The sequence below is a fragment of the Pithys albifrons genome, chromosome 3 (genome assembly GCF_047495875.1).
Source record: "Pithys albifrons albifrons isolate INPA30051 chromosome 3, PitAlb_v1, whole genome shotgun sequence".
NCBI classification, from domain to species: Eukaryota; Metazoa; Chordata; class Aves; order Passeriformes; family Thamnophilidae; genus Pithys; species Pithys albifrons.
Window position 1 is genome coordinate 2,918,894 of NC_092460.1, and position 15,424 is coordinate 2,934,317.

The following is a 15,424-nucleotide window of genomic DNA, read 5'->3' on the forward strand; positions in this document are numbered from 1 at the left end:
ACCCAATCCATTCTATGATTCTATGAATTACACACCAAATGACAGTCCATGTGCAGAATTAATAGGCAATTAATGCTGATAAATCCAATCTTCCCAACTTACATGCAAACTGAAGCTTTGCCTTCCTGCTCATGATTGTTCCAAAGGAATTTGTGGCCAAACACTGGTATGTTCCAATATCCTGATTTTTATGTGGGTTATTGATTGCCAAGCTGCCTCCAACCAACCTGTAGTGATAACTCAGGGTGAGATCAATATCTGTGCCATTTTGCTTCCACCTTTGAGGGGGAAAAAAATCAAATTATGCTTATAATTTACAGAGCCTCTTCATATTTATCTTAAGCAGTGTGCTGTAGCACACCTGGGATGATAAAACAGGGAGTTAAAGAGCACAAAAATTATTTCATTTGTCACACCAGACCGCTCCTTGCATCAATCTTAATGATGGCAATAATTGTGTTCTTTGGGAAATCTTTACTGTTAATCACCAGTGCTCGCCCAAATGTCCACAAAAAAAACCTAATTATAACTTATTCCCACACACAAAGTTATCCCAACCAGCAGGGAGGGAGGTTATGCTTTGCCTACAACGTTATTTTTTATAATACAAACGTGCTCTGCAGCAATGAGAAATCCTAAATTTGGCTGCAAGAGTTGCAGACACAGCTCAGGAAGGATCTCCCTTCAGAGGGTGGCCCAAAAAACTGGGTGAGGATAATTTGAAAATTTTAAAATCTCCTTTTTTCCCCCAGTCCAGTGAGCAGAGATTGTGTCTGCAGCACTGCCCAGCTGTTTCCAGATCACAGAATTCCAGATTATTCTGAGTTGGGGAGGGACCCACAAGGATCATGGAGTCCAACTCTTCAGTCAGTGGCTCATACAGGGGATTGAACCCCTGACCTTGGCATTGTTACAACCAAGTTTGAACCAACTGAGCTGATCTCAAAATCCATATTTCAAAGGAAATAAATATTCCGTGTTTCAAGAAGGGGAATTGGGTGGCTTTGCCATCAGGCACGTTAGGGTTGAATCTTCATTACCCACAGGAGGGCCAAAGGAAGAGTAAAGGACTCTGCATTTATTTAATGCAAACTTTGGGCTTGTTCGTGAATTTTGGGGGCTTTTAATTCACTTTTTGGGGGTTTAATGCACTTTTGGGCGTTGTTCATGAACTTTTTGGGGTTGTTCATGCACTTCTTGGGGTTGTTAATGAATTTTTAGGGGTTGTCAATGCACATTTTGGGGTTGGTCATGCACTTTTTGTGGTTGTTCATGAACTTTTTGGGGTTGGTCATGCACTTTTTGTCATTGTTAATGCACTTTTTGGGGTTGTTCATGCATTTTTGTGGTTGTTAATGCACATTTTGGGGTTGTTCATGCACTTCTTGGGGTTGTTAATGAACTTTTTGGGGTTGTTCATGCACATTTTGGGGTTGTTAATGCCCTTTTTGGGATTGTCAATGCACTTTTTGGGGTTGTTCATGCACTTTTAGTCATTGTTAATGCACTTTTTATGCTTGTTACTGCACTTTTTGGGGTTGTTTATGCACTTTTTGGAGTTGTTCATGAACTTTTTGGGCTTGTTAATGCACATTTTGTGGCTGTTAATGCCCTTTTTGGGATTGTTCATGAATTTTTAGGGGTTGTTCATGCACTTTTTGTCATTGTTAATGCACTTTTTGGGGTTGTTAATGCACTTTTTGAGGTTGTTAATGCCCTTTTTGTGGTTGTTAATGCCCTTTTGTGGATGTTCACGCAGTTTTGGGGGTTGTTCATGCATTTTTGGGGTTGTTCATGCACATTTTGGGATTGTTCATGAAATTTTTGGGGTTGTTAATGCCCTTTTGTGGATGTTAATGCACTTTTTGGGGTTGTTCATGCACTTTTTGGGGTTGTTAATGCACTTTTTGGGGTTGTTCATGCCCTTTTTGGGGTTGTTCATGAAATTTTTGGGGTTGTTAATGCCCTTTTGTGGATGTTAATGCACTTTTTGGGGTTGTTAATGCAATTTTTGGGGTTGTTCATGCACTTTTTGGGGTTGTTCATAAACTTTTTGGGATTGTTCCTGCACTTCTTGGGGTTGTTCATGAACTTTTTGAGGTTGTTGATGCACTTTTTGGGGTTGTTTTTGCACTTTTTGTCATTGTTAATTGACTTTTTGGGGTTGTTTATGCACTTTTGGGGTTGTTCATGCACTTTTTGGGGTTGTTAGTGCATTTTTTGTGGTTGTTCATGCACTTTTGGGCTTGTTAATGCACTTTTTGGGGTTGTTCATGCACTTCTTGGGGTTGTTCATGAACATTTGGGGTTGTTAAGGCACATTTTGGGGTTGCTAGTGCACTTTTTGTGGTTGTTAATGCACTTTTTGGGGCTGTTAATGCACTTTTTGGGGTTGTTAACGCCCTTTTTGGGATTGTTCATGAATTTTTAGGGGTTGTTCATGCACTTTTTGTCATTGTTAATGCACTTTTTGGGGTTGTTTATGCACTTTTTGTCATTGTTAATGCACTTCTTGGGGTTGTTCATGCATTTTTGTGGATGTTCACGCAGTTTTGGGGGTTGTTCATGCATTTTTGGGGTTGTTCATGCACATTTTGGGGTTGTTAATGCACTTTTTGGGGTTGTTAATTCACATTTTGGGGTTGTTCATGCACTTTTTCTCATTGTTAATGCACTTTTTGGGGTTGTTCATGAACTTTTTGGGGTTGTTTATGCACTTTTTGTGGTTGTTCATGAACTTTTTGGGGTTGTTCATGCACTTTTTTGGCTTGTTAATTCACATTTTGTGGCTGTTAATGCACTTTTTGGGGTTGTTCATGCCCTTTTTGGGATTGTTCATGAATTTTTAGGGGTTGTTCATGCACTTTTTTTCATTGTTAATGCACTTTTTGGGTTGTTAATGCACATTTTGTGTTTGTTCATGAATTTTTAGGGGTTGTTCATGCACTTTTTGGGATTGTCAATGCACTTTTTGGGGTTGTTCATGCACTTTTTGTCATTGTTAATGCACTTTTTGGGTTTGTTACTGCACTTTTTGGGGTTTGTTTGTGCACTTTTTTGGAGTTGTTCATGAACTTTTTGGGCTTAATGCACATTTTGTGGCTGTTAATGCCCTTTTTGGGATTGTTCATGAATTTTTAGGGGTTGTTCATGCACTTTTTGTCATTATTAATGCCCTTTTTGTGGTTGTTAATGCACTTTTTGAGGTTGTTAATGCCCTTTTTGTGGTTGTTAATGCACTTTTTGAGGTTGTTAATGCCCTTTTTGTGGTTGTTAATGCACTTTTTGAGGTTGTTAATGCACTTTTTGTGGTTGTTAATGCACTTTTTGAGGTTGTTAATGCCCTTTTTGTGGTTGTTAATGCACTTTTTGAGGTTGTTAATGCCCTTTTTGTGGTTGTTAATGCACTTTTTGAGGTTGTTAATGCACTTTTTGTGGTTGTTAATGCACTTTTTGAGGTTGTTAATGCACTTTTTGTGGATGTTCACGCAGTTTTGGGGGTTGTTCATGCATTTTTGGGGTTGTTCATGCACATTTTGGGATTGTTCATGAAATTTTTGGGGTTGTTAATGCCCTTTTGTGGATGTTAATGCACTTTTTGGGGTTGTTAATGCACTTTTTGGGATTGGTCATGAATTTTTAGGGGTTGTTCATGCACTTTTTGTCATTATTAATGCACTTTTTGGGGTTGTTCATGCCCTTTTGTGGATGTTCACGCAGTTTTGGGGGTTGTTCATGCATTTTTGGGGTTGCTAATGCACTTTTTGTCATGGTTAATGCACTTTTTGGGGTTGTTCATGCATTTTTGTGGTTGTTAATGAACTTTTTGGGGTTGTTCATGCACTTTTTGGGATTGTTAATGCAATTTTGGGGTTCTAAATGCACTTTTTGGGGTTGTTCATGAACTTTTTGGGGTTGTTAATGCCCTTTTGTGGATGTTCACACAGTTTTGGGGGTTGTTCATACATTTTTTGGCATTGTTCATGCACTTTTTGGGATTGTTAATGCAATTTTGGGGTTGTTCATGCACTTTTTGGGGTTGTTCATGAATTTTTAGGGGTCGTTAATGAACTTTTTGTCATTGTTAATGCACTTTTTGGGGTTGTTAATGCAATTTTTGGGGTTGTTCATGCACTTCTTGGGGTTGTTCATGAACTTTTTGTGGTTGTTAATGCACATTTTGGGGTTGTTTTTGCACTTTTTGTGGTTGTTAATGCACTTTTTGGGGTTGTTCATGCACTTTTTGTCATTGTTAATTCACTTTTTGGGGTTGTTCATGCACTTCTTGGGGTTGTTCATGAACTTTTTGGGCAGTTAACACACTTTTTGGGGTTATTAACACACTTTTTGGGGTTATTAACACACTTTTTGGGGTTGTTAACACACTTTTTGGGCAGTTAACACACTTTTTGGGGTTATTAACACACTTTTTGGGGTTATTAACACACTTTTTGGGGTTGTTAACACACTTTTTGGGGTTATTAACACACTTTTTGGGGTTGTTAACACACTTTTTGGGGTTATTAACACACTTTTTGGGGTTGTTCATGCAATTTTTGTGTCGCCAGCAGTCCTAAAACTGCACAACCATGTCATTCCTTCTCCTAATTTTGCATCCCAGCCACCTGTACTTCTTTGTGGGTGTGATGCCAACCCCTCCCCAGGATGCAAACCCCACCCAAGGGTGGTGATGCCTCACTTTGGGTTGCAGGCAGTGCCCAAACCAAGGCCAATCAACTCCTTGTTAATTATCTCAAGGGTCAGAGCATAAAAAAATGTCATTTTTTTTGCTATTTGCTGTTAACAAACTGAAGGAAACTTGGCCCTTGACTCTATTCCTGGAGGATCTGACCTGGATTTGCAGCACAGGACTCAGTTCAGCCCCCCCCAGACCTTTCTCCACACTCTCACTCTGCTCAGGAGCTGAATTTTTCCAAGGAGATTTTCACTCTGGGCTGAGAAATGGAATTCTGTGTTCCAAGGGAACCTCCCCCAGCACAGGCAGAGGCAGCAAAAATCCTGCCCTTCAGAGTGGCCACTTGGTTTTGAGTCTAATGAGTCATTAATATGAAAATGGTGGAATTCTGAGGGTAAATTCTAGAAACACGGAATGACTTCTCTGGCTCTCCCAATCCCTGCTCCTCTGCCATGGATTCAGCAGCACTGAGGAATTCACATGGAATTGCTGACCATCTGATTTTTGATGTTCCTCTACTGCTGCTCTGCTTCTTTTCTGTGTTTTGCTGTAGTTGCTCTGGGGCTTTTGCTGCTGTTTTTTGGGAGATATTTTGACTTTCTTTTCGTAATTTCTTTCAAAGATGAGGAAAATTGGAGCAGTGTGTTCCCCATCCCAACCCCAGGGTTTTGCCATATTCCAGGATTTCCATCTAAAGCTTCCCATTTTTCTAATCTGAGAGATTCTGGCATTTAGTTTGCCAGCTCTTTTTTTAATTTCAGAATCAATCACTGAAATAACTGCTGTCATCATTACACGGCTCCCAATTAAGATCTATAATTGTTTTCCCAAACAAATGCTCAGACATTGGGTTTAGTTGCTGCAAATGAATTCCTCACAGTATCCCCATAATCATTTTAATCATTTTAATCACCGTGGTACAATGATTATTAAACTTTGCATATAGATCAGGGGTTCATCTCCTGGTGGGGGCTTTCTCCTAATTAATATGTTTACATGATTGAAGGGAAGGGAATTAATGAATTCATGGGGTGGGCAAGGATTTAATGATTTGGTGTGTTCTGGATTTTATTAATACACAGAAATCTGGGAAAAATTTGTAGCATTGAAAAGCTTCACTGAAAAAAAAAATACTTCCATCAGTTATAGGAAATTCATCCAGATCAATTGTTTGAGAACCTAAACTTGAAAAAAAAAAAATTGTTATATTCTGATGTTGACTTCACAGTTCCCAAGGAACCCAAAGAATGGGAGTGGATAAATCCTTCCATGATTTAATAAATCATCTTTCCACTGTGCTCCTGGAATAAAAAATATCTATATTTTAAAGATGTCTTTGTGTTCTCTGTTTCCTGGATTATTTGCATTCAAATGGAATTGTCCTGCCAAGCCACCTGATAATTTCCTCATAATTGGGAAATGTCCTGCCAAGCCACCTGATAATTTCCTCATAATTGGGAAAAAAGATTTGCAAACCCCCCCCCCCTTAATGTTCAGCATTTCCACTGAGGGTGAAAATGAGAAGTTTAAAAACTCTTGACTGTGAACAAGACAACAGAGACTGGGGGAGCTTTTAATGCCACCCCTTTTTTCCTGAAGCAGAACCTGCACTAAAGCCAAGGAATTTCAGGGAAAATCACATCAGAGCAGGGCTGCAACTTGGTTTGCAGGGGGATGAATGAGGCAGCTCTAATTTGGAATTATTGGGACTCATTTTGCAGTTTTATGCAAGGATTATAAACATATTTGATGCAATCACTGGAGCCCCTGAGTTTCTGTTCCCCTCCCTTTCATTTGATCCCCCTGTGGCACTTGGATTTGGGTGGAATTGGGATCTCTGCATCTTCTTTTAGTGCCTCACTCCCAGTTATGCTGTTAAAATATTGTTCTAATGAACATTCTTTGTGCTGCCCTTGGATTTCTGATTTATTGGCTGCTCTCTGAGCAGATTATTGAGGGGGAAACACCCTCCCTTTCCAAGTGGCAGGAAAATGCAGACTCTGATTACTCTGATATTGAATGTAAGTGCAGGAAAAGCCTCAGAGCACCCGAAATCATACAAAAAAAAAATCCAAATACTGCTGAAAACACCACAGTGTGTTCATGGATGGGCTGGAAGGAGGAAAAAGAAGGAGTAAAATTCATTACCTGAGTTAGTTGGTGATAAACCCTCAAGTGACTACAGGAAAGAGCTGAAGTGCAAACAATTATGACTGTAATGTGAAGGTCAGGTTTGTTTACCAGCAGCAGCACAGAGGGAAAGAGCTGGAAAAATGCACCTGGAATAAACCCTCCTGCCTTTATAAAAAAGGCATCAGAGATAAAACTGTGTGTTATGGGTTCACCCAGGTGGGCCTAGATTTGGGCTCTGAAGTCTGGACTAGGCTGAAGCTGTCAGCTGACTTGAGCTGGGCTGAGCCAACAGCTGACCTCTGCTAGCCAGTAAGTTTGTATTCCATCCCACATTATGGCATCATCTCCAGGGCAGTAGGAACCAGTGTGGGAGTGGTTAAGGCAGTCTCTTCTCAGCCTCCTCTTGGGAGGACACACGATGCTGTCCCAGGGGGGATGGAGAGGACCAGGCCCACCACTGGCTCACAGGGGATCTCAGGAAAGTAAACTGTGTTGTTCTGGGTCTCTCCTTTCTGCTTGGGTTTGTCTCCCTGGGGAATAAGCTTCTTCTTAAGTAATGTGTAGTTAGGACAGTAGAATTTGTGTGTTTGTTATGAAGTTGAGGTGGGGAACTTGTTGTTGCAGACTTGTGTGAGTGTATATTTGTACTCTCTTCTAATTGTCTCTTTCTTTCTGTGAAAAATATATGTATAGTTTTAGTATAAATGCAGTTTGAAGTGGTTTTTTTCTTTCCCCTTTCTTTTCCTCCCTTTCCCTGGTGTTAGGAGGGAGGCTTTTCTCTCTGTGCTTGGGGGGGGAATGGCAATTTGTCATGGGTTCACCCAGGTGGGCCTAAATTTGGGCTCTGAAGTCTGGACTAGGCTGAAGCTGTCAGCTGACTTGAGCTGGGCTGAGCTGACAGCTGACCTCTCCTAGCCAGTAATTTTGTATTCCATCCCACATTATGGCATCATCTCCAGGGCAGTAGGAACCAGTGTGGGAGTGGTTAAGGCAGTCTCTTCTCAGCCTCCTCTTGGGAGGACACACGATGCTGTCCCAGGGGGGATGGAGAGGACCAGGCCCACCACTGGCTCACAGGGGATCTCAGGAAAGTAAACTGTGTTGTTCTGGGTCTCTCCTTTCTGCTTGGGTTTGTCTCCCTGGGGAATAAGGTTTTTCTTAAGTAATGTGTAGTTAGGACAGTAGAATTTGTGTGTTCATTAAGAAGTTGAGGTGGGGAACTTGTTGCAGACTTGTGTGAGTGAATATTTGTACTCTCTTCTAATTGTCTCTTTCTTTCTGTGAAAAATACATGTAGTTTTAGTATAAATGCAGTTTGAAGTGTTTTTTTTTCTTTCCCCTCTCTTTTCCTCCCTTTCCCTGGTGTTAGGAGGGAGGCTTTTCTCTCTGTGCTTGGGGGGGTTGGCAGTTGCTTATCTCAAACCAAGACACTGTGTTTCTCAGGAAATACAGACACATTTCCTAACAGATGTGCTGATTTCAGAGCTCTTTCAGCTTCAGGTATAATCAGATTCATGTTCTCTGGAACTTCCACCAGGAAATCAGAGTTTCTTGGGTTTATTTTTTAGCCCTTCTGGCTCCTGCAGCTCGATACAATTCTTGCATTTTGGTTGTCAGGCACACAATATTTTGAAATAAAGCCCCAAAAAAATGATGACTCTATTCCAGGAGCCCAGAAGAATAACATGGTGCATATTAAAATAAAACTTTTAGGGAATGCCAAGCATTCTTTTTATTCAAAGAAAAGGCATTTGTCAGCATATTTCTTGCTGTAAAAAATGCTAAATAATGAATGAAGTTGTGTCTAACTTTATTCCTGCTCCAGTGGTTCTGTGTTTGTGAATCAAAGAGGAACCTCCCAGCAGTTCCTTTGCCATCACTCAACAACAGATGTGATTAAAATGTCATACTCTGCTTGATTTATCTAAAATTGTTGGAACTTTGACTGTGTGGGCTCCATCCTGAGCTGCCAGAGGTGTCAGGAGCTCCAGTGAAATCCAAAAATGTTGGAGACTCCCAGATCCTTCCAAGTCATGGGTAAGAGCAGTGATGGTCTGATGGATCCTAAGGGAGCTCAGTGGCTCAGGACCCACCCCCAGATGTCCATCTGGGCTTTCTGGAGAAACTGAGGCCTTGAAAAATGGCCTGGTGGTGCATAAAATAATTATAAATTAATCTAATTAATGGCTGGGAAGAAAAGAATGAAAGATAAATGTGAGTCCCAGATACGTGATGGAGAGACCTCACAGCTCTCCTGCCTCATGGACCTGCTGCCTCTGCTGCTGATGGGGGGCTGTGAGGAATCCACAGGAATTCTTGCTTGGAATGCAAGAGTTCTGGAATTTCCTGGCTCTGAGGAGACTGTAAATGGGTAGGAAGCAAAGGGAGGGATGAACTTGGGATTCATGACGTGAATTTGGGATTCATGAGGTGAGCTTGGGATTCATGATGTGAACTTGGAGCTTGGGATTCATGACGTGAATTTGGGATTCATGACATGAGCTTGGGATTCATGATGTGAACTTGGGATTCATGACAGGAATTTGGGATTCATGACGTGAATTTGGGATTCATGATGTGAATTTGGGATTCATGACAGGAATTTGGGCTTCATGACGTGAATTTGGGATTCATGATGTGAATTTGGGATTCATGACGTGAACTTGGGATTCATGATGTGAACTTGGGATTCATGACATGAACTTGGGATTCATGATGTGAACTTGGGATTCATGACGTGAACTTGGGACTCATGACGTGAATTTGGGATTCATGATGTGAATTTGGGATTCATGATGTGAATTTGGGATTCATGACATGAATTTGGGATTCATGACGTGAACTTGGGATTTATGACATGAACTTGGGACTCATGACGTGAATTTGGGATTCATGATGTGAATTTGGGATTCATGATGTGAATTTGGGATTCATGACATGAATTTGGGATTCATGACGTGAACTTGGGATTTATGACATGAACTTGGGATTCATGACGTGAATTTGGGATTCATGATGTGAACTTGGGATTCATGATGTGAACTTGGGATTCATGACATGAATTTGGGATTCATGACATGAACTTGGGATTCATGACGTGAACTTGGGATTCATGACATGAGCTTGGGATTCATGACGTGGTGTTGGAAAGGACAGATGGGATTGGAAGTGACACAAAAAAGGACATGAAATGGTCCTTCAGCAGCACAATGTTTGGGAACAAATCCCCACCTGAAGGACAAGCCAAGCTGCTCACCAGGGGTTGGCAGAGCCAGGAGGTTCTTGTGTGAGCACTTCAAAGCTGCTCAATAAATATTCCCTAAGAATGTGGTAGGACACAATTTTCTTTCATGTCTTGCATGAATGATTTCTTTTTTATATCTAATTTTCCTTTCCCCAAATTATTACTTTCCCCCTTATTTTCTGAAGAAAGCACAGTGGCTTTTTTTTTTCCTGATTCCCATTTTTTTCTCTTATCCAACTCAGGTTTTCAGCTCCTTGGGACAACAAGTTATGTTCTAAATGATAATTCCACAATTATTGAAGGAAAAACCCAGTCCTATGTACCAAGGTTTTATTAAGTGAGTCTAGAGAGCTTTGCAAGGTGAGTATTGGAGCTATTTCCAAGGTGAGTATTGGAACTATTTCCAAGGTGAGTATTGGAACTATTTCCAAGGTGAGTATTGGAGCTATTTCCAAGGTGAGTATTGGAACTATTTCCAAGGTGAGTATTGGAACTATTTCCAAGGTAAGTATTGGAGCTATTTCTCTGAATAATCACTATAAATATTTACCTGAAATGTGAGAATTAGAAATGGGTAAGGATGTCCCCCCTCTGCTTTCCAAGCATTTACTGTTGGATGGAAGGTTTGATCACATACAGATGGGCAGCACTTCCATTTTCCCATTTTTTTCCCAGCTGTTCTGTGGCTTCACGATTAATTTTGTGTATATTAAAGTACTTCAGGGATGGTTTTCAATGCTGTGCTTTCTTTTCCCAGGTGAATTTTTTCAACATCAGACTAACAAAAATATTTCCCCTAAAATTTACTCTCTGTGAGTGCTCCACGCATTTCATGGGGTGGAAATCTCTTTATTCCTGATTAAAACCCAGCTCAAAGATTCCCAGTGAGAGACAACCCTTGCCCAAAGTTGACTTCACCTGTAGTGTGGGGGTGGATCTCCTTGGGCTGTGCAGTTCAGCAGGAGCTCTGGGTGTGCTGAGCCCATGGGATAAGTGACATCATATGGCTCTTGGATAAAAATAGGCCCATGAAGGGTTTCTTCCCCTGTGAAAGAAAAACAATTATTTAAGATTAGGTGTCTTCGGTGTGTCCTTGCACATCAAATTGTCCTTTGGAGTCCTTTGCTCTCAGGCAGAAGTTCAGGTCTGCCATTACATTCAGCTGAGAATCCACCTGCAGCCATTTGACTGTTAAGGAGGGAGTATTTCATATATATATTTCATATATAATAAAATCCCAGATCCCTGGTGCTGGTGATTTATGGTGCAGGTGACAGGAGAGATTGGCTTCTCTGCACATTTCCCATGCAGCTCTAAGTCCAAATATTAGAATGTCCCCATTTACCTCAGGCTTGTGCCTTGGACACCAAGTGGCACAGGAGAGGCTGGAATTTGGTTTTCTGTCTTTGGTCACACCACAGTCTGAGCACATCACTCACCTCTTCCCCTCCCAGCCTCCCCAGCCTTGGCTGTATTATTATTTTGTGTCCTTCAGCTGGCCTGGTTTGGGTTTGTTTGGGGGGTTTTTGTTTGTTTGATGTTGGGTTTGGTGCTTCCTCCCCCCCCCTTTCTGGTCCTTTTCAGCCAGAATTGGCATTAAATAATCACCTTTTATTTCCCACTTTCAGAATGAAATGATTGGAAAGCAAACCAGAACTATTTCTCTTTTCCATGCCTGTCTTTCCTGTGGTGGGGAGAAGACATTTGGAAGGCAGAGCAACTCTCAGAGGGGCTGGCTGGGTATGGCTAAATAGTCTTTTGTTTTTGTTTGTTTTTTTTTTTCTCCTGCCACTCTTTTAATTTTAATCCCTTGACCAATTTAAAGACTTTTTTTTTCACTGATTCTACAACTGTCCCTTTGACTTGTCTGTTCTTTGGGAGGATTTTTTTTTCCCTTCTGGGATAATTTCCCCAGTTCTTCTCCTTACCTTCCTGACAGTGAAAAGCTGTGAAAGAGCAAAACGACCCAGAGGTGATTGTTGCACATTTTCAGTCAATTTAGTTGGGTGGGCCAGGGGGGAGCTACTTGATGTCCATAAAAATCCCTCCTTCATCTCATAAAAATGGAAATATTTTGGTAAATCTGGAATTAATTTCCCCTGTTTTGTTCTAAATGGAATTTCACCTTATTTGTCATCTGCAGACTATTGAACATCTTAATTCTTGCATCCCCTTTCCACGTCCTTATTACAGGAGGCCCTTCAGGTGTTGAATAAGGACACAAAATTTTGTTCCAACAGCTCCTTTTCCTGTCACAAAAATGCTCTCCAGGAATTTCAGTACAGGCAACTTCTTGCTATCAGTTTGTTTTCTCTTTAATATCCTTTTCTTGCTGCAGAAAATAACCCCAAATTTGTGAGAAATGATGTGCACTTTCTGAGCCAATGGTGTCCTAGGAGTCCATCTCTTATTTATAGAAAAGGTCAGGCTGGTCAGTTCTAATTTCCTGACACATCCTTTTGTGTTTCCTACAGAAAATGGTCATATATTTCTCCCCATTCTCCAGATTCAATGCAGTCCCCATGATTCCTCCAGAGATACATGTGATAAATGAATCTCTGTTGGGCTGTTTATTTATTAAAAAAATAAAAAGATTTAAATAATTCAGATTTTCTGAATCTATTGGGCTGCAAATGTTTGATTAAATGTATCATTTTTATATATGAAAATCAAGTGTGAGTCCTCGATGTGGTGCTGGAAAACAAATATCAGCTCTTGTTTTGAAATGTTTTAGAAGTTCAACTGTGTTTCTTTATGACACCAAATCAGTTTGATCTCCACAAAGCCCATAATTATGCAGTCAGAATTCAGATGCAAAGGGTGAAAATGAATCAATGCTCTTTCCTTCATTACATGGTATTGTCTCAGCCAAAGCAGAGATTAGCACAGTGCCAATGGAAGGGGAGGAGCCCTGGATTTTCCATAATTATGGACCAGCAGGAAGATCCCAGAGCTCCCTTTCCCTGCCTGATGGGCAATGCTCAGTTCTGTTGGGCTGAGGATTCCTGCCCAGTGCAGCTAAAGAGGTTTCAGTTGGTCAAAAATAACTATTTCAATGTTTCTGCCTTGTCTCATCCAAACAAGGAGAAAGAAGGAGAAATCCAGAATTTATTTCCAGCCAAATCCTGCTCCCTGTTCTTTCCTCTTCTCTGACTCTGGTTGGCTTCAGGTTGAGCTCCTTCTGAGGTTTGTGCCCAGCTGGAAATGCCAAGCAGCACATGCTGAGAGCAATTCAGGCTGGCCCAGCCCCAGCCTGGGCAGTGTGTAAAGACAACTCAGTGGACCAATATTACAAACAAACTGAGTTTTAAAATCCCTTTCCTCCCACAGATCTTCCTTTCTATAAGATTTTTTTTTTTTTGCAAAGTGGAGGAGTTGTAATTACCATTATTCCAAACTCCTCAGTGACATCAGACAGAGCTGGTTGGGTGAACCTGGGAGTGTCCTGGGAACATCACCCTCCATTTGTGGAGTGAGATTTGGGTTTGTCTGAGGGAATCAGCTCCAAGTGGCCAAAGTCAAGAGGATCCTTTGCTCCAGGAGCAGAAGGGACAGTTCTGTTGGGCTGAAAGATCTGCAGTATTTGCAGCTTCTGGGACCATCTCTGTGTCCATGGTATTTTGTGGTGATGAGCCCTTGGTGGGGCAGAACAAGCAGCTTCAGGTCTTGCTTTAGGAATTAATGATGGGCTGGGGGTGTTCTTTCCTCCCTGGGGTTCATGCAGAAGGCATGGAGGGGTCGTGCTGCTCCCTGGGAAGGTGCAGATGGTGAGGGTGGGCAGGCCCTGGTGTGGCTGCCCCATCCCTGGGAGTGTCCAAGGCCAGGTTGGACAGGGCTTGGAGCACCCTGGGCTGGTGGGAGGTGTCCCTGCCCATGGCAGGGGTAGCACTGGGTGGGCTTTAATGTCCCTTCCAACCAAACCATTCCATGCCTCAATCTGTACCATATCAGTGAATCCTCCTGGAAGTTCACAAGAATAAAGAGACCAGAATAACAGCAAGATCCAAACTCTAAAAAGCTTCTTAGTGCAAATTGCAATAACTCACATAAGCAAACCAGATAAGGAGGAATTTATCCAGGCTATTAAGTTCCAGGAAGGCTGTAAATTCCAGGGGTAGGGAGTTTCTAATGAATCTTCCTTAATGTGCCTTAGATAGAGCTTCATATCTGATCCAAAACATTAATATGACTTTATGGGCCAAAGCTGACACCTGATTAAGAGGCCTCTTTTAAATCAGCTGGATAGTAAAACACCTGTCAGTTTTAGCAAAAAGGATGGGACAGGTGAGTTGGACACCTCCTCCTTCTAATGACAGCAGGAAAAATGTGAAAAATCCAAAATCTCTTTAATTTTCCTCTCAACTGAAGAGATTGGTAATTTAAATTGGAAGAGGGGAGTTTGTAGGATCCACATCCCAAAGTCTTTCCCTGCAAATAACACTGAGGCTTTTTTTTTTTTTTTGCTTGAATCTTGTCAGAAGCAGAACGGAATGATTATTTCCCTCATCAAGGGGCTGGATCAGGGAGCTCAAGGACTTTAAAAGGAACATGAGAGATGCAAAATGAGAGGTAAGGGATGAGACACTGTGTACAGTAACACACATCACTTCAAGGAATCAGATATTGAGGCTGAAAGAGAAGATGGGGGGGGAAAAGGAGCAGAAAAGGACCATGAAAGTGTTCTGTGGAAAGGAAAACAGCTTGTCAGTGGGTGAGACAGGCCCCCCTCCTCTGCCTCTCCTTGACACCCAGCTCAGAGAGAAGCAGGAGACACACAAAGAGAGGAGATGAGATGTTAGAGGTTTGAGCAGAAACAACCCAAAGCCTGTAGGATTTCCCCAAAGGGAGATCCTGTGTTTGCTCCCTGCAGACATTGATGTGCAGAGCTCCAGAGGCTCCAGAGCTCCTTTCAAGCTGCAGCTTCTGTTGAAGGATCAAACTGGGCGTTGGGGTGTGATGCCACATTGCCTGTGCCATCAGACACCAGCTCTGGGCACACACCCTGGTGCCTGTGATGTGGGAGAAGGGCAGGCACTGGGGAGGGGCAGGGGGGAAGTGCTGGCACTGCTGAAGGCAGAGAAAGGCTCAGTAATGAGCTGAAGTTTGGTGCTCAAGCCCAGATTTGTACAGGGACTGACAGCCAAGAGTGCAGGGCAGCCCTTGCACAGAACAGACTCAGAGGACCATTAAAGTTGGAAAAGACTCATCAAAGATCAAACCCAACCATCCACCACCTCCTCAAGTGCCACATTCTCATGTTTTTTGAACTCTCCCAATGATGAAAACTCCACCACTGCCCTTGGAAACCTCTTCCAATCCTTTCCAACTCTTTCCAGGAAGAAATTTCTCCT

At 41.8% G+C, this 15,424-nt stretch overlaps 1 protein-coding gene across 1 annotated transcript in view; it reads right to left on the reverse strand.

The window, feature by feature from the left end:
* LOC139669196 (contactin-6-like) overlaps window positions 1-12,597 on the reverse strand; it is a 112,037-nt gene extending 99,440 nt beyond the window's left edge. Inside the window, exons 1-4 of the mRNA XM_071549644.1 lie at window positions 12,546-12,597; window positions 12,002-12,019; window positions 10,992-11,118; window positions 103-278 (exon numbers count right to left, since the gene is read on the reverse strand). Of these exons, the coding sequence (XP_071405745.1) occupies window positions 103-278; window positions 10,992-11,118; window positions 12,002-12,019; window positions 12,546-12,597 (373 nt within the window). The remainder of the gene's footprint in view (window positions 1-102; window positions 279-10,991; window positions 11,119-12,001; window positions 12,020-12,545) is intronic.
* Between the last annotated feature and the right edge of the window lie 2,827 nt (window positions 12,598-15,424).